General features: G+C 35.4%; 1 protein-coding gene across 6 annotated transcripts in view; it reads left to right on the plus strand.

Annotated features, from left to right (window-relative positions):
* CCDC91 (coiled-coil domain containing 91) overlaps nucleotides 1-27,617 on the plus strand; it is a 224,978-nt gene that overhangs the window by 25,698 nt on the left and 171,663 nt on the right. For 3 of the 6 annotated variants that reach the window (XM_074357765.1, XM_074357768.1, XM_074357767.1), the window contains exons 2-5: nucleotides 8,312-8,354; nucleotides 10,549-10,627; nucleotides 25,395-25,555; nucleotides 26,951-27,154. In XM_074357765.1, coding sequence (XP_074213866.1) covers nucleotides 8,325-8,354; nucleotides 10,549-10,627; nucleotides 25,395-25,555; nucleotides 26,951-27,154 — 474 coding nt within the window. In that variant the 5' untranslated portion in view covers nucleotides 8,312-8,324. Of the gene's footprint in view, nucleotides 1-8,311; nucleotides 8,355-10,548; nucleotides 10,628-24,411; nucleotides 24,501-25,394; nucleotides 25,556-26,950; nucleotides 27,155-27,617 lie in introns of those variants that run through there. The other 3 variants (XM_010946574.3, XM_045510373.2, XM_074357766.1) reach the window with 3 other exon arrangements.

The raw sequence follows: 27,617 nt of genomic DNA on the forward strand, positions 1-27,617 counted from the left end.
CCTACAGACTTCACTGTGAATAGAAAAAAAATGTAGACAAGAGCATATAACACCATGAAAGATATGAAGTAACATTAAATTTGTGATCTTCTGCACTTTTTAGAGTTGTCAACACTAATTCTACTGTGTTATCTGACACTTTTCCCTGTTGTTGTATAGAGTGCCCGCTTAATATTGCTCTAATATTGTAGGCTTTTTACAGGGCATATTTTTCCTTCTAATTATTAGTGCCAGTGCATTTCATAACTTTTATTCGTGTTTCCTTTGCTTACATGATGAAGCTTCAAAGTTCACGTCTCATTGAGGCCTGGATTTGTCACTCTTGTTTTGAAAGATTTGGAGTTGAGATTGACATGATGATGGTTTAGAGTTTAAAACTTACTAGTTTTAGAAAGAGTTATCCAGTGTGATGAATGGATTGGAGAGTGACTGGAAGTAAGTTCTGGTAATTTTCCAGAAACAGTGATAGATATTTGAATCACAAGCATGGTCACCAGGGGAGAAAGTAAAAGAGTGAGGAAAATAAGACAGGATTGAATGATATACCTGGCTGCGGTGCAGAGTGAAGGTTGAAAGACAACACCTAGTTTTTGCATTCTGGATAAATTAAAGAATGATAATACTATTAACTGAAAATAACAGATTTAGAATAGAAAGTCCTTTGAGAAGAAGAAGGGAAGTTTATTTTAGCCATAGAATAATATATTTAGAGGATCTTATAATGCAGTAATAACAGTGATTGTAGAATATGGATGTGCTACAGATGAGGATGGTAGCAACAGCTAGGTTACAAAGATTCATTGATTCGTGTTAAGAATTTTGACTTCATCCAAAAAATAGATGAGAAGGCATTGATAGCTGTAAATAAATGAGTATTTACAAGGATCACTTGGGTGGCAGAGTGGAGAATGTAATAGAAAGGAACAAACTGGAAGCAGAGAACTATTAGAAGGCAGATACTATGAACCCAATGAAAGATAAAGGTGGCCTTAACTAGGATGAAAGTCTTGAAAGTATTGGTGATTGAACAGAGTGGATGCATTCTAAAGGTATTTAGGACATGGGATTTGGTGACTGATTTGATGTATGGAATGAGAGAAGGAGACAAAGATGACTCCAGGTTTTTGTCTTGGCCAACTGTGTTGTAGCTGGAAGTACCAATCACTGGGTGAGGGAATCCTGGAGGAAGAGTCCGTTTGAGGCTGATGGGAGAGAACTTGAGTTCCATTTTGATTGCATTGAATGTGAGGTGCCTGTTAGATTGAAAGAGAAACTGTTCAGTGGTCTGGTGGGTTTATGGATCTGAAAGTCAGGAGATAGATCTAAACTAGAGATTTCTTAGCTTGTTTGTAAGTAAGTCTAAAGGAATGAATGAGGTCATCTAGAGAGTTTATTTAAAGTGAGATAGGAAGAAGGGCTAGATTGGAGTGCTTAGAACACCAACATTTAGAGGGTAGATAGAAGAAGAACCTGGAAGGGAGATTGGGAAGAAGCAGTCAGAGAAACAGGAAGCAAGAGGGAAGAAGTATGGGTGTTTTGCAAACCACGGATTGAGAGTGTTTTGAGAAGGAAAGACTGGTCAAATGCTGTTAGGCTTCAAATAAGACAAGGAATTGAAAGTGTCTTTTTGCATTTAGTGAAAAGGAGGTAATTGGTTGCAGGCATGGGCTGTAAGAATAGAGCATCTCTGATGTTGAGTTGTGAAAAGGAGAGGGCTGTGGTTTAGAGAAGAATGTGTAGTTGAGGATGGTTTTGCTTTTGTTTTTGTTTTGTTTCATTTTTAAAGATGTAGAACCTAGAGCATGTTTCAGTGTTAATAGGAAGGAGCCAAAGATGTGGGGAAAGTTGAATATTTAATTAAGAAAGGGAATAAATAGTTGAGAGAGCCAGGTCTCAGAGCACAGATGGAGGAATTAGCCTTAAGTAGGAGGGATTCCTCTTTCCTTGTGAGCGGGATGAAATGGAATAGTTGGGTACAGATGCTGGTAACCATAGTTTTGGTAGAAAAAAGTTAAGGGCCGTCTCTTAAAATACCTTCCATTTTCTCTGTTCAGGAGGAGGCTGAGTCATGCACTTTGATAACTGAAAGGAGTAGACAGGTTGGATGTTTGAGGAGAGCTGACAATCTGTGAAATAGCTTCCGGAGAATGAAGGCAAGAGGCTTAATTAGAGAAAAAATGATGGGGGAGGCCGCACCATGGGCCCAGCTGAAGACGGGAAACATGAATTTTATAGTGAATTCCTTGACAGTTCTCAGCAGAAGCCAGGCCATTCGATATTGTTGGTGGTTCTTGAGGGGAGCTGTTGCCTTGTAACCACTCCAGATTCTGAAGCTATTGAGAAACAGAACCAAGAGTCGTAGGAATCAGAAAAGTGGGTCTGTTTGTTGTTAAGAGTTTAATGTAAATGCGGCTTGTGCTGAGGCTGAAATGAGGTTTTTTCTCTGGTGAGCTTCTCTCCTAGGAGCTGGACAAGAGAAAGATTATATTGTTTATTGGCACAGAGTTCCCAGCGGGGAACCCCAGGAGCTTGTGCCATACATACATGCTGGCCTGTATACATCCCTCTCACGCAATAGAGAATCTATGGTTGTCCTGGTCTCATCATTATTCTTCTTATTTTGTCTTCTTAGAAGTAAAGAAGGTAGAGAAAGGGACTACAGTATTTCTTTAATCTTGTTTCCTTGTATCCAGAGAAGGTCTGTGTCCTCTTTTAAAATGTGAGAAGAGGTGATGTACATACCCCTTAGCATTCATGGGAGGGTTGAGATATTGCCCGATGGAAGGAGTGTAATTCACAGAGTTGAGAATTTTGAATTGACATATGAAAATATTGTTTGGTTGGGAATATGTGACTGCCCCGGTGAGGTGGTTAACTCTGGAAAATCGGGCAGAGCATTAAGATTATGACAGTGAGATAGAACCAGAAGTCCATCAGCTGAGGGAAAGATTGCTATTAAGGAGTGGGAGGAGGTAGAAGAGTTAGCTAGAGAAGTTGGAAAGCAGATAAGGGTTTGGAGAATCAAAGCGCTTTGCAATTTTTTTTTTCTCATCTGCTGGGACACATGCGTTTTTGGAATCAGGGCTGGTAAACACAAAGACTTAATTGATAGCACAGATGAAAATTATATAAAGGAAAATGTTTAGTTAGAATTATTACTTGATGGGATGTTTTATCCTATCTGATGTTTTATCCTATCTGATCATTTATAAATAGAATATTTTTCAGGTAGTAAATATGTATCTCAGTTTTTTTTTTTTTTAAGTTGTGATAATGTTTTGCCATTGGTCGTAGTATTTATGGTACAGCAGTATTTCTTTAATTTGGTTTCATATGGGACATTTCAAAATTATCATTAGCTGCCATAATAATTGGATAGAAGAGTGGAGGTTGGCACTGTAATTTCTTTTAAGTTGCAGGCCTTCAAGCTTGTGCCTTATTATGAAGTGCTGGCAACTTGATTTTCTACTGCTCAAACTCCAATGTATTTTACTTGGAGAAATAAGAGGAAAAGGGAAGTTATGTGGGAACTATTCGCAACTCATTTGCTTTCATTCAGTCATTTATTACAAAAGCACTGATTTGAAACTTTTTTGAGCTCCTACTGTGTGCAAGGAACTGCACAGTTCAAGGTGCTTAGGAGTAAACAAAAGGTTAAGAAATGACCCCTATACTAGCTTGGAAGAGCTTATGGAAATTCAGGTAAACATAATTTCCTTGAAGAGATAAACTTGAAACTCTGATTTTATATGAGTAGACGCTTCCCTTTAGTTCCATTTTTAACCTTAACTAAGAAGGGGCGGTATGCGTATGTGTGTGTCTGTCTGTGTTTGTATTTCCTTTGTTGTGTTTCTTCTTAACAATTTATTTTCCTTTGGACTGTCTGAAAAAAAAATCATTTGTCTGTTGCTTCTAGGAAACATGGCATGGAACAATATTAAATGGAAAAATATTGTGATGAGGATGTTGGTCAGCTAGTAGTTTTCCAGATGGGAGAGAGATTGAACTGAACGCTGAGTGGACAGTGTTAACCAGTAGGGCACTTTGAGATGATTGAATTAATCTGGGTAATCTCCAGAGATCATATTTTTTGAAGTTAGTTACTTAGGTTGTCTTTTTCTCTATTTGGTGTTTTTTGCATTTGGTTTTGTTTTGAGCAGCTTTGGTGTATGAGATGCATTTTTACCCTTTGCATAAGTATTTGTGATACGGGAAAATGTTATAACGGAGACTAACGTGAAACATTTTAACTTATTCACTGGTTAAATGATAATTTAATATATTTAAGCATACTTCTATAGTTAGTTTTGGGGAAAAAAACTTGCCTTGAGTTTTTTTTTTTTCCCCACAGTAGTATTTTGATGGAAATAATAGGTACTTGGATCATTGTGCCATGATTTTTTTATGGTGTTATTTAAAAAAATCAGTATGTGTGCCCACAGTTTAAAGTTATGACACATAGCCATCTCCCAATGCCCTCTCTTCTTTTCCAGCCTCTCCGTTTCTTGCTATCTAGAAGCAAGATGTTAGCTGATTCTTTTAGTGTTGACCTGTGTATCTCTAAATAACATGTTTTTTATTGCTACTTCTTGATTTTACTTCTTGATTATTGCTACTACTTGATTTGATAGATCCAGGCAGCCTGACTCCACAGTCCCTTTTTTTAACCTTTATACTATTTTGTCTCTTACCAAAATCGGAGCAAATTGGAAATTCTTTGCCTGTGGGTAGTGTTTGTCAAAGCCGTGTTCCCTGAGTCAGCTGTTTCTCTGTGGAACATCTGATGAAGTTCTTTCTTCATGGGTTGATTAGATTCACCAGAGAAGGATCTTGGACTCTGCTGTGCAGAGGCTGAAGCCCAGCTGCCGGCAGCTTGGTTGCCGGGTGGTGGATGAAGCCTGGGGATGGGTCTCAAAATCTAATACAACTTTGACTTAGTCCACCTGTCTCTGGACTGGAAGACCAGAGAGTCTTACCCTAAGGAATAAGCCGTCAGTCTTCTGTGATGAAGAATTGTAAACTGCCCAGTTGTACAGATTCTGGGAGGGGGTGTGGGCTTTATCTGTGACTTTTATTTTGAGTCTCATCTTTACCGACTTTCAGTGGTGCCCACTCCTGAGTCTTGTGGTTTCTGTGATGTAAACGTGATTGACTCTTGTTTTCCCCACTGGTAGTGTCATGTTCATCTTCCTTGTACTTGCTTTCAATTTTTTTTTTTTTTGCAGTTTTCTCATTTTACATTCTCTTTGACCCTGTGTTTATGTGGAAGCAAACAATCAAATCTTTGCTTGATATCTTTTAGGAAAAGATTTTGAAAAAGACTTGAATAAAATGCATGTTTTAAATGTTCCACTTAAAGTCTCTGCTAGGTCTGTTGAAATAGATCTCAGATGTCTCCTTTTACCTGAAGCATTTCATGGTGGCCCAGCTAGACTTATCATTGTCTGAAAACCTTTTTCTCCCACCTTGAATGCTTTTTCCTTCTTTCTTAAGGCCCTTTTATATCTTGTATTAGTTATATCTGCATGTTTTACTTACACTCTGCCCCCCCCTCCACACCAGACCATAACTCCTTGAGGACCTTGAGTGATCTCTTCTACAGAGTTGTTCAATAAAAATGTTACATTAAGTGTTGTGTGTATGTGTTTTTCTTGTGAAATATCCGCAAGATATTAAATACTGGGGATAGTGAAGGAGGGAATTAAAATAATAATTCAACAAAAGAGATTAAATTCAGATATAAAGAAGTCTGAGAGTCGTTAAACCTAGGTATTATGAAATCATTCGGCATAGATACCTTACCATAACAAAGTAAGCAGTTCTTCTGCCGTGACACAAAAGAATGAACCACATGATCTGTCAATTTGTTGGCCAGGCTCCTGATTCTGTAAGTTAGGTGATAGATATAGTTGGTGTTGCTCTGTTCTGTTTGTAGTTTAATGGGATATAATGTTAGGTGCTAGGAATGGTCTAAAAGGTTTATAAATGCACTTTAGATAAAACTGTTTTAAATGTATCGGACTAGCTGAATCCGTAAAGAAGCCCACACTTGTAATCTTTTATTTTAAAAACGAATTTTTAGTTTTTGGATTTTATAAAATGCTGTTAATTTTTCTTTTTGCTCTTCAAAGTGTTCAAAAGGAAACAGAAACTATTGCAGAATTTGCAATGAAATTATTCAGAGAAAGGTTATTGCTTTAAAATGATAATGTTTACTTCTCTGCATTTTTAAAAACTCAGGACATATTTGTATTTTAAGATAAATTAATATTTCTTTGAAAACAGAGGAAGACTCTCATCTGCATTTTAATATGCAATAATGGCTGGGGTATAGAAAAACATCAGTGGTCACTCATAACGTTCCTTTACAGAGCTAAATCATCGCTTAGGGAACTGATGGTATTCGGTTCATTACCACAGGCAACAAGCTGAAATGATTGTTAGAAATAGGTATTTGTTTTTGTTTTCAGATTGTCTGGCACCTAGCAAATAATTTATTGGGATTTGACTTATGGAAACACATAGAAGCATTACTCTAAAAATTCTGTTCTTTTGAAACCATATTATTTGGGTACAGTGTTTATAGATGCTAAAAATATCTTTTGTCTCCTGAGATTCGTGGGACACATGTGAAAAAGACAAACTTGGTGTTTATAGTTTTACTTGGTTAATTCTTCGTATCCATATCACTCATTTCATAATTTCTTCATGAAAAATATAATCACATACAGATTTCTATTTGCTTGCAACACAAAATTAATGTGAATTCCATTTCAAACTAACCACCATCAAAATTTTCTGGAAGTCTGGTTTATATTTTTAAGTGCTGTATGTGGATGACTTGCCTAGCTTTGATTTTTGGAGAAATACATCTTTTAAAAATTTTTCAACAGATTGTTAAATTGTGGATAATGATGACAATACTGGTGTCATATTCTGGTTAATTTAATGTCGTCCCTTTTCATAATGTATTTCTGTCTACATATATTTTAGTGTTATTACCTACTGAGTTTCTGTGAAAATAAAGTTTCTTTGCCAATTAAAACAAAACAGTCCTCGAGGTAGTTTTTGTTGTTTATTCTTCTATATTTTTGAGTTATATTTTTGAAGACATTAGTATTAATTTGACAAGGCAAACAATGCTGTAGATGACTACTGCTTTACCACTCAAAGCAAAACACCTTAGAAAAATACCTTTAGAATTACTGCTTAGTATGTGGTTTAATTTGCTTAGCTGTTTTTTTTTTTTAGAAGTTGGAGAAGATTGTATTTCTACAATCAAAGTCCATCTTGTATTACTGAGTCAAGGAAACTGTAATTAATACTTAAATATGATCACTTTTGAAAAATAGAAAAGGAAACCAGTTATTGACCAGAGTATCACTTCCAGCTACTGATTCACAATTTATTGTGAATTTATTTTTTATTTTGATATCTATCACCTGTTACTTGTTTTACCTTTCCAAGTGTTTTAGTTACTTCGTGGTTTGCTGGATAAAAGCGTCTCCTTTTTATTCTTCCTATCCTTTGATTGTTATGATACGCATCTTGGACAAAATAAAGGATGTATCATCCTGGTGACTGTCTCTCTCACATGCTTTGTAAGGGTAAAGAAGAAAGGAATTGTGGGTGTTCGCTTGCGTTTTTCTCTTCCCTGGCCTCCCATGAATACATGACTTGATTTATCTTGATCAGCCTAGTAACTTGCTCCACATTTTTCCAAAAGTGCAAAGCAGTTTCAGCTAAAAATACACATATCAAAATGCTCCAGAAGTTGTGGCCGCAGCTCAAAAATGCTGATCAATTTTGAAAATCTAAATCAACCTCGGCCATGAAACTGAGGGAAGAACCTTTGTGGTGGGGGACAGATTTCCAAAAATTCACCACAGTTCTGTTCTTAGCTGGAGTCTGTACTGCTGTTGCCAGACAACTGAGGAATAGATGCAAAAAGCAGGAAGCATTATTGAATTGAGCCCTAGTGCCAATTTGGGAAAAGCAAATTAAAATGTAAAAGAATATTTTTCCACTCCTGGCGTCTCAACATAAAATGGCAAAATACATGGTTGCTGAAAAAGTCACAAAAATTGTTAATTTTGCCAGCATGGCTAATTTTGTCCCCCAAACTTAGTCTTTTTGTGTTAAAAAAAATGCATACGCATATAGTTAAAATAAGTTTTTTTTTTTTTTAACAAAAGTGGAATTGTTTTAATTTACAAATCAAAATGTATATACATTTAAGTCAGAGAAGTGTTTTGACATAAATAACTGTGTGGGGTGTGGGCTTATTTCAATGTCTTCTGATATTTTTCAGGTGCCCTTGAAGAATGGATGATGATGATTTTGGTGGTTTTGAGGTGTGTGCTATTATTTACCTCATTTTGCCTATGTAATTGTTTTATCTCTGTGGGATTATAATGGAGTATATACTAAATGTATTATTTATCATTGGCATTCATGGTCTTTTCTTGATCCTTTTGAATGTAACTCTGGAATAAAAAAAACCAAAATCAACAAAAATTAAAACATATCCTTTCTGAAAGTTAAAACTGCTTTATTGCTATTGAACATTTGGTCATGCCCATAGAACTTGGTTTAACCCGAGTACTACTAGTGGAAGCACTGAAGAAGAGGCTTTAGGAGTTGTCAGCAGATGGTTTTGCGGGGATGTGCATGTCTGTTCGGAAATACTTGTGAGATGAGGGATGAATATTGAAGATCTGTCACATATTTTCATGTTTACACCTGTAATGAGTTGATTTAGTATATTAACTACATCTAGCCTTTGGGTGGCTTATGGAGCTAATTAGTACGTCATGTTGTTAGATTATTCTCTCAGGTTTTAGTTGGATGCTTTTGTAAGTGGAAATTGTTAGCTTGAAGAAGCACTGTCTTTTCCTTAATCCTTGTCAGTGTGTGTTCACTTCATTGAAATATTTTGTAACCCAGTTATTTTTATGGAGCCAGTGTAGTCTTGCAGGAAGATCTCTGGATTAGGAGTCGGTCATACTTGCCTGAGCTCAAGTCCTGGAACTACCATCAAGTGAGCTCTGTGATTTTTTTCTTTTCTTTTTTTTCAAAGGAAGGTTTACATCTAGTTTGTAATTTGGTAAAAAGGAGATTGTTACAAAGGGGGGCTATAATCATGACATTAATAGGGTGAATGAGATACTAAGTATATTCAGTGTTCTGAATGTCATGAAAGAATGATGGGGGCTTCTTTTAGTTTAGAATTATTTTTTTCTTTTGTTGATCTTTAATATCTGTTAATATGGAGATATTTTGAATGTGAACTTACCTGTTTTCTACGTTTCACTTAAAACTTTTTAATTTAACATATTGTGTATTGTGTTGTGTTCTGCATTTGCTTCAATATTTTGGGTTTTGTTGGGTGACTGAATCTTATGTTACTGATATAAGTAACATTTAAAATTTTGTTAGAATTCCTTTCATTTTGAGGAAAATAATGTGTTTCAGATATCATCTTAGTGGATTGTTTAGAAGTTGTCAGTTATTTGAAAATTAAAACTCAGTATAGTCTCCTTTATTTCAACCATGCTTGACTTATTATAGCAGAGAGAGAAGTAGAGTAGGTAGTGTTACTTAGAGCAGCAATTATACTTGAGTGCACAGTCAATGGATCTATTCCTTTTAATATTATGTAGTTACAGTGTCAACCAACCATTCCAACTTAATTATGGTTGTTAGGTTTCTTTCTTTCCACATCCTGTTGTAGAAATATGGAAGGTCTCTGTCCTTGGTTATAGAACCCGTGTTTATTTTTCATAGTTCGTAGAGAGTGGCTGTTATATCCCGTGTCACTTAGCTCCTGGGGCAGATTGCCCCCGTTGCCTTCTCCTGGCTGACAACTCAATGCAGAATGCAAACTGAAACTCTGGCTCTATTTTTCAGTAATAATTTTGCTGTGACCTGGACACTTAAGAGACAGAAAACTCTGCACTAATGCTCATAAACTCAACATAGTAATTGACTGTCCTGTAGTTTTCAAACTGTTTAATAGGAGGGCTTGTTAATTTTAAGTGTCAGCTTTAGGAATTCTCTGACTGTTGAATGCAAGCAAGTACAGCTGGTAGATTATTTAAGAACATGGATGAATCCTGTTTCTTTAGATTGATCTCTTTTTAGGTCTTCTGATAGTTAATGAAAAAAGATTGAGTCTCAAGACTTTTGGACTTTTGAAGAAAAATGATAAATGTAGTAAAGTAAATGCAGTTACTTTAGAGTACTTAGAAATAAAGTTCACAAATGAAAATGTAATTGAAGATATATAAAATAAAAATATTGTTAACAGGAGATATATTGGAGTAGGAGGAAAACTTTTACGTAAAGATAATAGAGCACACGTACTGGGGGTAGTGACTGGTAGAGGGGGGTGGCGGCTGAAGACTGAAAAGCAATTGAGTTTTCGCAGGAAATTTGAAAATGTGTGGGGTATTACAGAGAATATGCTTATAGAACTGGGAAACTTCATTGCTTAAAAGCATTTCTGCTTTTCAGATTTTCTAAAATAATTTTGTGTCTGTTTTACAGGCAGCAGAGATTTTTGATGGTGGAAATGGTGAAACCCAAACTACATCTCCGGCTATTCCTTGGGCTGCTTTTCCTACAGGTACTGCTACAGAGTAACTAGGAATCTTTTTGTTTTTTCCTTATTTAACATTTTTAAACTTTTCTTTGAAAACCCGTTTCTACCTTTGCGCTTTGCCATCTTTGATCTGAAAATTGGAATGACCCAGTTTTAACCTCGTTTTTTTAATAACAAATTATGAATTGCATAACAATTTCTGCACTGGTGGCTTGAGGCATGATTCCAAAAATGATATCATGAACAATAAATGAAGTTAAAGTACAATTTACATTTCCAAATTTGTCTTCTTTTTAGGAAGTTGAGCTGCCAGGTAAATTTTTTAGAGGGTTCAGTTCGTTAATTAAAGGCTCCTTCTTCTTAATATTCTAAAAATGGTTTGTCGTGTCCACCAATGTTTAAATTTAGAAGTATTTTGCAGGAAAATTATTCCAAAGTATTAAGAATTAAGCCATCCAGGAAATTAAATAGAAAAGTACATTCCGTTATTGAGAGATATTTTGTGGAAGACCTAATATTCAATATTAGTAAAATTAATGTCTAAATAATATTTTGAATTCCCTAGACTTTTTGTTCTGCAAATCATTATACAGTCAGCAGTAGAAGATGAAAATATCATTCTTGACAGCTCTGCCTCATCTTGGATTGTTAGAATTTTTCATCCTACAAATATTTTTCCAGTGCTCATTATGCATTAAGCACCACGGGGGTATGTCCTTTACTTCAAGGGAAGACAGAGCAGGCACATACATATGTGTAATATGAAGCAGATTTGTGATTTGGGAAGAATGATGATTTCATCAGCCATTCATTTAGCAAATGTTATTTCATGCCTGGTCTGAGTCAAGTATGATCCTTGAAGCTGGGTACATATCGTCGATCTAGGCTTTAAAGGACGCATGTAATTTCAATGGGCAGAAATGGGAGAATAGGGGAAGATTTTGAAGGGAGAAAAATGCGTGGACTAGAGATACAAATGTGGGAAAGACGATGGCATAGGTAGGATGCTCATCCTTGTTGAAAGGCTTTATCCATGCTGTTTCTTTGCCTAGAATTTCTCACCTTGCTTCCCACTGCCACTTTCTCCTCCTCCCTCACCATACTAACTCCTGTTTGTTTCATGTGCTGTTTCTTTTATTAATATTTCTTTTTCTGGGAAGCCTTTCCAGAGAACCCTCCCATATCTACCTGCATGTATTTCCTGACTTTCATGATGGACTCTAAGTTTTGTAAGGTTAGGCGCTATGTCTTTTTGTCCTATGTTGTGACTTAAGTGCTGAACACTTACATTGCCCCTCAGTAAATTTTTGTAGAAGGAATAATTTAAAAAAATGAATGTATGAATAAGTGACTGAATAAATGACTAGGCTAGGGTGATGATGGGCGTCAATAGGAAGCATTGAGATAATGATACGTATGTGATGGTTTAGAATTTTCAGCGTGCTGTCATGTATTTGTTTATTATAAAGTACGTAGGGCACCTACAGTATTCCTATTGTACAGTTGATGAAATGATGGTTTATAAAAGTTTTGGAGTTTGATACAGACAAATATGCTTAGGAATGAAATCTAGACTTTTAAATTCTATCTTTTTTTTTTCCCCAGTGATTTTTTTGAGACCTTCTGAAAGTCGATTTTATTTTTATTTATTTATTTATTTTTAAGTTAAAAGTTTTTTTAATTGAAGTGTAGTTGATTTACAGTGCTAGTTTCAGGTGTACAGCAAAGCAATTCAGTTGTATGTATACATACATATATATATATTTTCTTTTCAGATTCTTTTCTTTTTTGTATATATATGTATTTATTGAATATAGTCAGTTTACTGTGTTGTGTCAATTTCTGGTGTACAGCACAATGCTTCAGTCATACATGCACATACATGTATTCATTTTCACCTATTGAATATAGTTCCCTGTGCTATGTAGTATGAACTTATTACTTACCTATTTTATATATATTAGTAAGTATCTTTTAATCTCGAACTCCCAATTTATCCCTTCCTACCTCCTTCTCCCCCTGGTAACCATAAGTTTGTTTTCTATGTCTGTGAGTCTGTTTCTGTTTTGTAAAAAAGTTTGTCTTCTTTTTTTTTTTTTTTAAAGATTCCACATACATGTGATATTGTTTGGTATTTTTCTTTCTCTTTCTGGCTTACTTCACTTAGAATGACAGTCTCCAGGTCCATCCATGTTGCTGCAAATTGCATTATTTTATTCTTTTATATGGCTGAGTAGTATTCCATTGTATAAATATACCACAGCTTCTTTATCCAGTCATCTGTCAATGGACATTTAGGTTGTATCCATATCTTGGCTGTTGTAAAATAGTGCTGCTGTGACCATTGGGGTGCATGTATCTTTTTGAATTAAGGTTCGCTCTGGATATATGCCCAGGAGTGGGATTGTTGGATCATATGGTAAGTCTATTCCTAGTCTTTTGAGGAATCTCCATACTGTTTTCCACAGTGGCTGCACCAAACTGCATTCCCACCAGCAGTGTAGGAGGGTTCCCCTTTCTCCACAGCCTCTCCAGCACTTGTCATTTGTGGACTTTTGAGTGATGGCCGTTCTGACTGGTGTGAGGTAGTGCTGCATTGTACTTTTGATTTACGTTTCTCTGATAATTAGTGATATTGAGCATTTTTTCATGTGCCTATTGGCCATTTGTATGTCTTCATTGGAAAATTGCTTGGTTAGGTCTTCTGCCCATTTTTAGATTGGGTTTTTTTTTTTTTTATTATTAAGTTGTATGAGCTGTTTTTTTAGTAATTGCTTTTTGTTAAAAGCATCAGCAGAACTGTCTGACTGAGTGGATGTGAGGGGGAAGGAGGGATCAAAATTGATTTTTAAGGTTTCAAGCCTTGTTTCTGAAAGAATGATATTACCATGAACAGAGATAGAGAATTTAAAAGAGTTGATTTAGAACAGTATAAGGCCTTAATGAATTTGTAGTAGACATGTGTATTTAAAGTACCTTGAGTTCAGGAGAAAGATTGGCTTGAGTTCTTGGTTTGGGAGTTTTTGCATTGGTATGACAGTTGAAGTTGTAAGGAGATCACTGGGGGAAAGAGCATGTAGATAGAATAGGGTTAAGTAGAGAAATCTGGATGTCTGTGTTCAGAGAACAGAAGGCAAAAAAGAGACAGGAGATAAGGAGAGTGCGGGCTAGTGTAACACAGCAGGAGTAGAACATTTCAAAGTTGTTCTGGTCACTGGTGTCAGAGGCTGTAGAGGCCAATGAGATGTGAGACTGTGAAAACCCGCAGATGGTCCTAAGTGTCTTTTAAGGAAATGGTTTCAGCAGAGTGGAAGTTGAAGCTAGACTGCACTTCACTTTGTGTGAAAGCAGGAAGAGTGTGTGTTTTTCTGTAGTTCCTTAGGCAGTGTATTAAAGAATTGTGTATTGTGGGCAGTTTATCTAATTCCTGTCTCCAAGAACGAATCTATCTATCTATCTATCTATCTATCTATCTATCTATCTATCTATCTATCTATCTATCTATAGATCACATCTTCAAAGCCTAATGGATTAAAGAACAAGCTTTCTAGTACACACACACACACACACACACACAGCCTCCCCCTCACTCCTGTGAAGAAAGAAAAAAATCAGATTTGAAGAAAGCACTCTTTGGATTTCCTTACTGACTTGCAGATCCGGCCAAGTGTGGAAGTTAAAGGCATGGTAGGTGTTTGCTTAGCCAAGGCAGTCCTCCTCCTTCGTAGAAGATAGTTTGTCTTCCTCTGGCGAAGTCCGCCTCTGATTCCGGTATCTGGAAATTGTTTCAACACGAGTGACGTGAACAACCTGATTGACTTACTAATTTAATCATTTCCACACTAAAGTCCAAAGAAGATAGGAACCTTTAAGAGATCTAACACACATTCTTTTTAGTAGATCAATCTTCTCCTTTTGTCTGTCTTTCTACCTACACTCTAGCTGTCTGTAATCTTTATGAAAAATATTTTTGAAAGAGATGACTATTAACCAAATTCAACCACAGCTTAAAATCCAAGAAGATTATTCAGAAACATTTGGTTTAAGTTTTTAAAGTGCTTGGGGGAGAATAGAAATTTTCATTCTTGGGGTTAGGATAAATGATTTTGTTCAGTTAAGAGCGTAATAGACTTAGTGATTATCCTGCTTCAGGGCTGGTGGTTAGTGGGAGGAGGATTTCATAATAGCAACCAGGACAATTAATCTGTCTCTTAGAATGTCCGTTTATAGCCTTCAGGACTGTTAACGAATCTAGGTACTGTGGGGTGTGCATTTCACTGTAACATTAGCATCATTTACCCTAGTGGGACCTTTTAAAAACGCTGGTTTATATGAAATACTGACAATGAAATTAAAAAATTGCCAGTCAGAATAAATGTGCATGTTGGTTCTTTACACAAATTGTTATCTCTAGGCCCATCTCTCATTAATGTGTGGCATCTAATTTATAAAATGTGTCTCTACATTTCCATTATCATAGGAGTTGGAGAATGGAAGTGAAAGAAGAATGAATGTAAAATTATCAATCTCTTTTTTGTCCTCTTGTGTTTACTCTCAATAAAAGTGTGATGATTATTACTTCATTTCAGTGAAAGCTACTCAATAAGAAGAATTGCCTTCAAGCATTTTCCTTGCCCTTCCAGAGCCGTTACTCTAGCTTGTCTCCACAGCTGTTCTGTTTGTGGCCTGTGTGCTAGTCAGACTGTGATGTACATTGTGTTCCCAGGTGATGTGTGTCCCTGTCTGCTTCCCATTGTTCCTGGTTGTAATACCTTCCCTCATCTCCTGTCTGCTTACTTGATTCTTATTTTTCTTTCAAGAGAAAGTGTAGAGTCTTTACCAAATTTGTTGCATATCTCATAATTGCTTCTTGTTTCAGGATACTGTATCATTTTTTCTGCACCATTTGCTTGGCATTTAGCTTATGCCAATTTGTATCTTTTTAAATTGTGATAAAATACTTATAAAATTTACCATATTAATCAGTTTATGTGTACAGTTTAATATTTTTAAGTATATTCATTGTTATGCAGCCAATCTCTAGAACTTTTTCATTTGTTAAACTGAAACTCTACAGCCACTTAACAATAACTACCCAACTTCTGCTCTCCCCAACTTCCCCTCCCCCTAACTCTCCTTCCCCCCAGCTCCTGGCGGCTACTCTTCTACTTTCTACTTCTATGAACTTGACTACTCTGGACATCTCATATAAATAGAATCATCCAGTATTTGTCTTTTTGTGACTGGTTTATTTCACTTAGCATGATATCCTCAAGGTTCCTCCATGTTGTAGCATGTGTCAGAATTTCCTTCCTTTGTAAGCCTGAATAATCCGCAGTATGTATAGACCACATTTTATTTCTCCATTCATTCATCGACGGGCACCTGGGCTGCTTCCTTTGGTGATAATAAATGTAAATAGTGCTGCTATGCACACTGGTGTACTAATTTGTATTTTGGAAAATACTGTTTTATCCGTATGACTCCCATCTCTGCGTGTCTATCTTAGTCCAAGCCTTGGAAGGCAGAGGCCATGTTTTAAACTTTTTTGAATCATGAATACCTAGTATAGCATTGTACCTTGTTAATAAACAGTGCTCAGTGATTGTTTCTTGATAATTAGTAGAGCAGATTTACATTCAAGTAACTCTTTTTGATTATTTTAATTCCTAGTGGGGGTGGTTAAATAGTCTTTCAATCACAGGTTAGAGGAAGGCAAACCTAAACTTTCCTTAAAAATTATAGTAATCTTGGAAATCTTAGATAATTACTCAAAGATGGCTAAGAGGCTATTTCAAATGACCTGGGGATAAAGATTAGAAGGAGTAGTCACAGATTCTCAGAAGGAGGGAACAGTTATTTTGCTGGTTTTTTTCTAATTTTTTCCCCTGGTCCTACAGTGTATCAGCAGATAACAGTAAAGGACAGCAGAGGTTAAATTAAATTTCAGTTCAAAATATTGGAATTCTAGAGGCAATAGTAGTATTAAGTTCTGTTACCTCTTTTTGTAAAAAAAATTTTTTTCTGAACATTTTCCCAAAGAAAAATCATTTCACATTTTCCGTAACATAGAATATCAGGAAGTTTTTGAATTGGCTTCTCATAGAACTATATTTTTTAGAAAAAAAATTTTTTTGGCCAAAGAATCTCATTTTTTCAGAATCATTCTCAATTAACTATCCTTTAAACTTTTTAAAAGACTGGTAATACTTTGCTTCTTAGAAAACTAACATCTGTCTTCTGATATACACATGTGTATATGTACATTCAAATGCGAATGTGTATATGTAGAGATACATAGATAGATAGATATTCTGATTTTCTTCCTTTTTCCTTACTTTTACCTTCTAATGCAAGTTGTCTTCCCTACCATACCCTTTTGAAGGAAGTACTCTATCTTTACTTGACTTTTCAAATTCTAAGAACATTTGACTATTAGTTTTAGTTTGGCTTTAGTATATTTTTGGTTATGTTTTCTGATTGCAGCAGACCCAAAGTTTCAGAATCTGTGATATTTATTTAAATTAATTATTTAGCTTGTTTATTTCTTCATTCATTCACTAATTCACTCATTCATCACGTTTGAAAATATGTATCAGACACTAAGTGCCATGTGCTATGTCACATTCAGTGATACTTTATAAAACTGTCATCTCAAATGACAAGATGTTTCATGAAATGTAACGTTAATACTGCCATGCACTTTTATCAGTAACTTTAGCCTCAAATCTTTGATAGAGGTTATGTGAAATGTGTATTAGGTCAGAAAGCATTGTCATATTGCCATTGTGTACAATGTGGGTGGTGCTCTTTTAGAGGAAAATGTTCACTTTTTACTTTTAACTGTATAAATATAAATTGTCTAGAAGGCGAGGTGGGAGGCAAAAACTTTGAATATTGTCCTTTCCAATATGTTTTTAAGTTCCTTGCAGCACTACACAGACCACATTAGAATGCATTGACCATCAAAGGGAAAAACAAGTGGTCCAGATAGATACTTTAATCTAAATTAGCTCCTTCAAAACAGCTTATATAGAGGGCAAACTAAACTGTCTTTCACAAGCCGACCCTTTAGAAGGAATAATGGGAATTGGACCAGCAGATGTTGAACCAAATAACTTAGATGTGGTTCACTTTGCATCTGGAGCTATTTGCATACAAAGCCAACAGGAAAGTTCAAACATTTTTCTCAAGACATTGGCAGAGAGAAACCTGGAAGACAGATGCCTTTTTGATTTCATGGTTCAATTTTTCCATTCTCCATTCTCCTGGCCAGGAAAACCTAGGACAACAAATCGGTCATTTGGTTAATATCCCATTACGCTCCTTGCTAACCCTGTTTTTCCAGTAGAATCTGTGTTACACATCTATACGAGCTCAGAACCTGAGTCCACACATTTTTGTTTGAGAAAAAAATGTGATATTTTTCTTCAGTTTAGTCTGTGGTTTGCACGTAGTGATAGTAAACATTAACTGAATTCATTGGTCTGACCTATATTTGAGGTAAAATTTGAAGGTGTTTTATTACATAGTCACATACTGCATTATAATAGGCAGTGTAGGTAATGTTGGAAAACATTTTGTCCCTTCTACTTTGTATCCACGTTGTACTTTTTTTTGCCCGGACATGAGTTTCCATTATAGTGTAATAATTTTGTAATATCTTTACACTGGGTATTTGAATGAAATATTGCCAGATAGCTTCTTTTTGTTACTTCTTTTATATGTGTGTATATATATATATATATTACATTATATATATATATGTATATATATTATATATCTATCTTTTTTAATCTCCTAGATTTTTAACTCACGTTTATTTTTTCTGGAGCCAGTTTTTATACATAATAACTAAGATGGCAGCTTTTATAAAGCTGTGAGATATTACTGTACCTGGAAGTATTAGTCTTTATGTGGATTTTCAGTAATTTATGGCAATTCCTACCTTCATTAATGCATATAATAGGCAATATATTAGTGATTTTTGTTAAGACTTTGAAGATTAGGTTTGTAATGTGGTTTAGAGTCAAATATCTCTGACTGTAGAATGAGGAGTTCTGACTTCACCTTCAGCTGTGTAACTTCTCTGAAACTTAATTATTTAATTTATAAATTAAAAGACTAGACAGTATCTTAAGTATTCTTCCAGGTTTTGAGTTCCAAATTTATTTTTAATTTCTTTTTCTGATTCCAGTGTCTGTAACATGAGTAGCTCCCACCAGGTGAGTCAGGGTACCTGGTTCTAACTGCGTGGTCCAGCTGACGCAGTGCTGATCTAATAAATTACATTTAATCTAAAAACATAGCTGTAAACATGGAAGACCATTGTTAATGTGAAGAACTATAATATTGAAGAGAAACTTGGTCCTTTTCTGTGTGTTTTACTTATTACCAATTACTGCTTAAACTGGTTTTTCTGGTGTTTTATGATACAATCTTAATCTCTTTTATCTGATTCTGAACTTGTTCATTAGAAAAAACAGTGGTTTGGTTTTTGGAATATTAGAGAATACATGTGAAAAAACAATTTTAAAATAGAGTTTTGTAGAGATTTTCTCATATTGAAGGCTTGGCAGTGAGTCTTTTTTTCTATAAGACAAAGGTAGTGCTCTGACTCTGTCATCACAATGCTGAGTTAGCCAGAAAACAATAACAAAAACAAAAGCCTTGGGCTCTGTCTGGCTCAGTGACAGTAGGAGTTATTGTCTAGTCTTCTTAAACCAATATATAAATTTCTAAATAGCTCTCCTGGCTTATGTTCCTTTGAATTCAGAAAATACACTTTTGATTGTTTTTGACAGACAGGCAGACATACACATATGCAGTACAAAAGCCATGAAAGAAAAGGGAAATAATATTACAGGTATGCAGTGAGAATATCTTTCTCATCCTAGTCCTCTAGTCCCACTCCCCTGATACAATGTGTTGACGTTTTCTTTTGGAACCCTCCAGGCATCTTCCAGGCATATAAACAATGTGAATGTGCCCTCCTCCTCTTACGCAGATGACAGCGTACTGTCTATACGTACTAACACCTCTTGCTTCTCCCCACAACAGGAGATGTTGCTGCAGGGGCACGTCTAGATCTCCCAGATTCCTTGCAGTGATTGCATAGTACTCTTTGCATGGATGTACCTTCAATCGTGTAACCAGTGATTTTATGCCCAGTTTTTGCTGTTACAGCAGCCCTGCAGTGAATTTTCAGTGAAGCTACTTTAATTTAGGTCATAATTTATATTGCTCCTGTGACTTAATGGAAAGATTAATTAAAATGAACAAATAGTTCATTTTTGAATTTTACTAATATAAACTTAGGGCACACGTGTTCTCTAACTCTATATAATGTCAAATTTTATATTTACAGGGCCACACAAAAGAACATGTTGATGACATTGAAGGTGATGGTAATTTTATGAGTACATTGAAAATAAAATCTTTGTGGGCGAATGCTCTTTAGTTGTCACACTGGTTTTTTTTTTTAACGTGTTAAGTAATGTTTATTGCACCGTTGTTTATAACAGCTCAAACTAGAACCAACCCAAATGTCAACCAAAAGTAGAAAGTTTAACATTTGGGAGGTATATTTATATAATAGAACATTATATACACTTGGAACACTAACAAACTACAGCTACACATAACAACATGAGAATCTCATAAACATATATACTGTCCTCACAGGATCTGTAAGAATCAGTGAGAGGTCTCAATTGACAAACTGTCCTGTTATCGAGACCTCAGTGCTAGAATCTGAAGCCTGGAGTGTTACCTCCCTTTGGACTCCTGGAACTCTTGTCCTTCATGAGGGTTCCTTGCTTTGGACAGAGAGCTAGGTTTAGGACTGGTCCAGAGTGAGCCCCATGTCTGAATCTGCCAAAGGGCAGAAGTCGTCATCCTTTTCACTCAGGATGGCATGGGGTGGGGCGCGGGGAGTAGACTTCAGATAAGGGAACTGTGGATGGATGGTGCAGTAAGAGACCAGGAAAAATCTCGGACTTGAATTCTGTGGTACAGAGGTCAGAGGACAAGGCCAGGCCTGAAGCTAACTGGACTGCGTACGTCTCTCTCCTCCTTTAGCCTCGAGATTCTTGTTCTGGGCTTTAGGCCTAGTTGTAGCTGGAAACAATAAATTCTTTCACTGTGGGAATGCTCAGGTGGCCATTCTGAGGGTTGAGGCAGCCCAGGAACATGACACTGACAGGACAATAGGACCAGCATAATCAGAGGCTGTGACTGGTCTGCCCTTCTCACACTTGACGTCTCTGGACTGGTGTCTCCGTGAACACTGTTTCTAATGTGTGCATTTTGTGTTCACTCAGGTTGAGTTTTGAAGCACTTCTTCCCATTTTTTTTAAGGTTTGGTATTTGATCTTCTCTAATAAAGTCTCCAGATCTCTGTGCTGTTATCTTCCGTAGACACAACGTTTCTGGAGTGTCCTATTTGGAGAGTGCCATCATTTCTTGAGATTCTTGAATCTTCTGATCCTTCTCTGTTCCTGTCGCCTCCTTGTGGTTCTCTGATGCACAGCCCATCCGTTAGCAAACATGCAGGCTCTAAGTTTAACTAAACTGGGGAATCTTCTCACTTCCCTCTACTTCCCTAGTGACTACCCTAGTCAAAACCACCATCATGTCTTTTCTAGATGACTTCAGCAGTTTTTCCCCACTGTTGCTCCCTTACCCCTTTTCTCTAAGTGGTACCCAGAGGACTAGGCCATAGGGAGTACTTAGCGAGTGTTGGCTGCTTGTGGAATTTGACTTGAAAGTTAGAAGTGTTTGGGGTTTTTTCATTTTTGTTGATTCTTGAATATCAAAGTATAAAATATATTATTTGACTATAGTTTTGGAGATTGTAATTTTGACCTATTATGATATTCTCCTGAATATTTTGTTTTAACCTCCACATTGGGTAGTAAAGGTTATGCCCGTTACTAGGATATTCTCTTGAATATGTCACATAAACTCATTGCAGTTAAAAAAACCCTCCATGAGGTTCCTTAAAAAACTGAAAATAGACTTACAATGTGATCCAGCAATCCCACTCCTGGGCACATACCCGGAGAAAAATAAAATTCAAAAACACACATGCACCCCAGTGTTCATAGCAGCACTGTTTACAACAGCTAAGACATGGAAACAACTCAGATGTCCCTCAACAGATGACTGGATAAAGAAGTTGTGGTATATTTATACAACGGGATACTACTCAGCCATAAAAAAAGAATAAAATAATGCCATATGCAGCAACATGGATGGACCTGGAGATCATCATTCTGAGTGAAGTGGGCCAGAAAGAGAAAGAAAAATACCATATGCTATCACTTATATGTGGAATCTAAAACAAAAGGACACAAGTAAACTACTTTTATTTCTAACTTAGATGATTGATTTCTTGAATATGTGTAAACACATCTGACTGTCCTTTATGATTGGATTACCGCATTCTGTTGATTCTTATTTTGTGGTTGGCTTTATTCCTTTGATAACTATATAAGATTAAAAAGCTAAAGCTCTAATCTATTCTTAGAAACAATGATCAGTACATATATGTAAACTAAAAAAAATGCAGTTTATTATATATATGTATTTACATGAAATATAATGTGTATGTGCAGTCAAACTGTAATAATTCTATGTAATAAAACTAAAAAAGGGAAAAAGTTAACTACTGTTTTATTTAATTTTCTTAGAAATTCAGGATTTTGATTCATTAGATCTACTTTTTTTTTCTTAATCTACTTTGACATCTGCATTTTCTTTGTTTTTCCTATTTTAGTTTATGAGCTAGAAATTTAATTCTATTTTTAATTGATTGAAATATTAAGGCTCTAGATTTTTTCCTAAATACTGTTTCAAATGTATCCCATAGATATATACAATTTTAATTATTATTATTTCTTCGAAATTCTGAAACATCTTGACAGTGGGAAATTAAAATTTTATTGTGGTTGTGTGGGTAATGGAGTAGGTGAAATATTCCTGGAAAAGCTTGTTTTAAATATTGACAAATGATCATTTCAGTGACAACTTTCGTTTTCTGAATGTTTGCCAGGTACCTCTCTGGTACAGCTAAGTGGTATATATACATTATCTAATTTAAACTGTATAGCATTGTTTTGAGGTACACAGTTATTTCCCCATTTTGAGAAAAGGAAACTGGCTCAGAGGGATTTGTGAAATTTGCCCAAGGCTGCATAACAAGTAAGTTGTTATTGTTCAAATTTGGATCCGTTCCTGATTCCACAGCTATGGCTTTTACTTGGGCAGGAGTATTGTGACGTCACAGAAGTATTGGACCGTATGGCATAATCAGGGAACAGTACGAAGCACAGTGTGACTGGAGTGAAGCTGGAACTTGGTGGTGTCATTTCTGGCTTGGGCAGATAGTTCATTGAGATGCTGTTGACTAAGATGGAAAACATGAAGCAAAGCAGGTTTATGTAAGAGGATGGGTGAGTTTGATGTACCAACTAGATGGCTAAATGGAACTGTCTGATAGTTAGGTGAGTGTATGGATCTGGAGGTCTGCAGAGGGATTTGTGCTAGAGATATGAATTTAGGTGATAATTTAAATAATGGATTCTGATAGTGGTAAGAATAATGTGAACATTGAGAAGGTCAGAGGATATAGGAAATAATGAAATTAAGATTCAATGGAGAAGAGTCTAAAAAGGAAACCAGAGAAAGAAGAAAAAAAAACAATGTCACGGGGAAGCTAGGATATGGTGGTTCACAGGTGCCAAGGAAAAGGGAGAGTCATTAGTATGTGCTCTGAAGAACTAAAGAAAGATAAAATAGGAAGGGTTCATTTGATTTAATAGCTGAAAGGAAAATTAATATCATAAATGATGGATCTAGTGGAGTGATGTATTTATCCCTTTTCTTTCCTTTCTCCCTCTTTCCCTTCCTTTTACTTCACCCTCTTCCCCGTCTTCTTTCCCTAATATGATATGTAACACTTCATGCTACAGAATGAGAGTTGAACTCATGACAACATGACATCTTGTCTTAGATTATGGCTATGAGTATGAATGACATAAAGAGATGTGAAAATGTTCAAGTATTGGATCAGAATGACTTTTTAAAAGAATTTCTTGAACTCAGAATCATAGTTACACATACCCTTTTTGCCCAGAAATAAACATACTTGTCCAATAACTTTTAACAGTCTTTGAAATAGTAATGAAAATAATTTTAGTGCAGTTCTAAAAGCTTTATGTATTTTAGTCAATTAAAACCTCATCAGAATAAAAAAAGAATAAAAAACTCATCAGCAATTCTATGCCAGTTTTACGGATGAGGAAACTGAGGGAAGTTCAGTAAATTTGCCAGTTGTTGTATACTTGCTTTAGCAATATGATCTCAGAGTGTACGCTCTTAATCACAAGGCTGTTTTCCTTTTTAATATACTGTAGTACTTATTTTCATTTCTTTAACAATTAATTAGTAGTATTTATGTTATAATTGTAACTCAGAATTAGCAGCTAGAATATTTTGACATTTTAGGGAAATCTGTTAGCATATAAAAGAGTGAAGATTAGAAGAATAATTCCTGAAAAAGATATATCAAGTACAAATGTGAGTTGAAATTCCAGTTTTCTATATTTTAGTTAGAATAGTGAAATGCTTGTGAGAGAAACTAGAATACCTTATCCAGTATGGCACGTAGTATTTGAAAAACACAATATTGCTACACAATAAAAGTGTATAAAAGATAATTAAATGATCCTATAGGGTACCAATTAAAAATGGATGCGTTTTTTAAGTTTTTAATACCTAATGACGTTATAAATGTCTTTCTTCAGGGAAAAATGCAATTTCCATTGTGAGCTGCCTTCCAGAATTTATGGTAGAGCTTCGCTGCCGTTGCCACTGATGCCAAAGTGGAATAAAGGTCTTTACAATTTAGAAAGTCAAAATGTATAAATGAATTACTGTTAAAAATGATTTAGTTACTCTTCTTAGACTTCAAGACACATAGTACAAATAAATATTTGAATGTTTAGAAAGAACATTCGAAAATCAAGTTATATCAATATAATATTTATTTTGCCCTCATCAGTATTTTTGTCTTATTTCATGTTTGGAATTGGCTTTTGTTTCCCATGACCTTTGTATTTGAACCCTAATCTCAATCTGATAATGTTTTGTTGTAAAACTAATTACAGAGTTGTATTTCAACATTGTTTTTCTGTAGAAACAACTCAGCAAACTAAAATTGATTTTAATATGAAAGATCTGTTGTTGTAAAAGAAGTTAACACAGAGACAGCGGGTTAGTTCTATTAAAGGAATTGTTCTTCCCCTTGGCTCCCTCTATTGTGATAAATAAAAAGAATGATTTGACTTGCTTCCTGGGTCATACAGGCATTGAGTACGTGGATGCCTGTCCTCACGGCTGTCCCCTCCGTGTGCAGTGCCTGTCACTCGTAGGCATGCTAGTGTTTTTTCTTAACTAACTGAATAGATAAATAATATATTTGAATAATTTCTCTGAGTTGAAAATGTGTTTGTATGTAAGACTAAGACATTATTAAATTGTTTTTGTTTGCCTGGGTCTCACATGGAAATGTCATGTTAAATTTAAAAACACTAGTTTTAGATTTCAAGTAACAGTTCTTGAAAAATAGTCATAGAATCCTGTTTCTGCTTCACTGCTTTTACATTCCTTACCCCTTTTTCCTTTCCCTCCCTCCCTCTACTCTCTTTCTTCCCTTCAACCTGTTCTTTATTTGCTCTTTAATAATCCTTTTTTTTTTTTTTTTTTTGCCTTGTTTGTTTTCCTTTAGTAGCTGGAGTCCATCTTTCTCCAGCTTCTCCTGAAATTGTACTGGACCATGACCACACTTCTCCTTCTGTTGGCTGCCTCTCTTCTGAGCCCATCATTTCCTCACCAGAGAATACACATGCAGACAACAGCATTGTTGGTCAGACGGTTCCTAAAGCACAGGTAAAGACAAGCATATTTTTATGGGAAGTTTATCTACTTAAAAAAGTGCATACTGCTTTAAATGAAGCTTTTCTGATCTTCCTTCCTTCCTTCCTTTTCCTTCCTTTCCCTTCCTTCCTTCCTTCTCTCCCTCCCTCTTCCTTCCTTCCTTCCTTTTCTTCCTTTCTTCCTTTCTTTCTTTCTTTCTTTCTTTCTTTCTTTCTTTCTTTCTTTCTTTCTTTCTTTCTTCTTTCTTTCTTTCTTTCTTTCTTTCTTTCTTTCTTTCTTTCTTTCTTTCTTTCTTTCTTTCTTTCTTTCTTTCTCTTTCTTTCTTTCTTTCTTTCTTTCTTTCTTTCTTTCTTTCTTCCTTCCTTCCTTCCTTCCTTCCTTCCTTCCTTCCTTCCTTCCTTTTTCTCTTTCTCTTTCTTTCTTTCTTTTTTCTTTCTTTCTTTGTTCGTTCTTTCTTTCTTTCTTTCTTTCTTTCTTTCTTTCTTTCTTTCTTTCTTTCTTTCTTTCTTTCTTTCTTTCTTTCTTTCTCTTCCTTCCTTCCTTCCTTCCTTCCTTCCTTCCTTCCTTCCTTCCTTCCTTCCTTCCTTTTTTACTGTAGATAGATACTCTAACTTTGAGGTTAATATCTAGAATTCAAAAACCTGAATAGTATGTTTGTTTTGTGGCACAGTTGCAAGGTATTTAAGGAGACTTAAGTTACCAAAATACTGTTTGGACATCTCGTTTATTAAAATTGACTTAGTTTTGCATAACACATAATGAACTTCAAAAGGGAAAATGATTACAAAAAACTATTTCTCTTTTCAAGGAAACTTACTGTATGTTTTCAGGTATTAGAGTGTTCATTTCACTTTTAGAGTAGAAACAAAAACATACCATAGGGTTTATTCATTCAAATGTTTATTAGTCCAGGCTTTGTGCCAGATGCTGGATTCGTCCAGATTTCCAAAGTCCTCTATACAATCTCAAGTCACCTGTTATCTTTACTAGAAAGTGATGATCAATTAAGGTTATTGGTAAACTTCAAATTCTGATTTACAATTTAAAATATAAACAAATTCTGAATGTATGAGCACATTCAAGAACTGGTGGGTATGAGATGTGTTTACACTTAATTATACACTCTCAAGCATAAATGAAGTTTTAAGGTTTTTAGTGCTTTGCTTACAAAATAGTAAATGCTTTAAACTCTAAAATTTAGAGAAAATTTTGTTTCCTATTACAAAGATCAGGTTGTTATAACAGTTTGAGGTCTTCTGTTGATTTACTTAAAGGGTGAAATAATTTCGGAACCTTTGCTACAACTTAATTTCCAAATGTGGTTTCTGGTGCCCTTCGGATGTTTTCTTTTTGGGTACAGTGTAAACTTTCCCCTCTTGTGTATTTTTTGTTTTTAATGTGGTTTAGATTCAGCAATCAACACACACTCATCTGGATATCTCACTTTTTCCACTGGGTTTAACTGATGAGAAAAGTAATGGAACAATTGCTCCTGTGGGTGATGCTGAGGATCCTGGAGCCAACGTATCAAACATACAGCTTCAGCAGAAAATTGCAAGTCTGGAGATGAAACTCAAAGTTTCTGAAGAAGAAAAACAGAGAATTAAAAAGGTATATTTACATTTGCTTAAAAAATAAATGTTTGACTTGCATATACTGGAAATACGATATAATCCCAACCTCTGATTAAAAACTCATCAGTGGAAAAGTACTAAATAGTCGTGGGCTGTAGGTTTAAATCAGTCATATGAGTTTACCTCTTAGAATATGGTCTTTGATAAGAAATTTCTAGTCTTTTTTTTTTTTACTTTTTTTTATTGAGTTATAATCATTTTACAGTGTTGTGTCAAATAGAAATTTCTAGTCTTAAACATATACTTTGGATTTTTTTTCTCTAATGAATACTTTCCTTCTGGTTTATTTTTACTTACTTCAAAAGCAGGTAGTATTGTATTTCTTATGTAGATTAGAAGATTTGTGGCATTCATTTGTCCCTGTGGGAAGTCGGGCATCGTGGGATATTTGGCCAGAGTACTTGGATGTTCAGCTGTTGTAGTGAATAATTTATGTGTAT

The sequence above is a fragment of the Camelus bactrianus genome, chromosome 34, assembly GCF_048773025.1.
Source record: "Camelus bactrianus isolate YW-2024 breed Bactrian camel chromosome 34, ASM4877302v1, whole genome shotgun sequence".
Taxonomy (NCBI): domain Eukaryota; kingdom Metazoa; phylum Chordata; class Mammalia; order Artiodactyla; family Camelidae; genus Camelus; species Camelus bactrianus.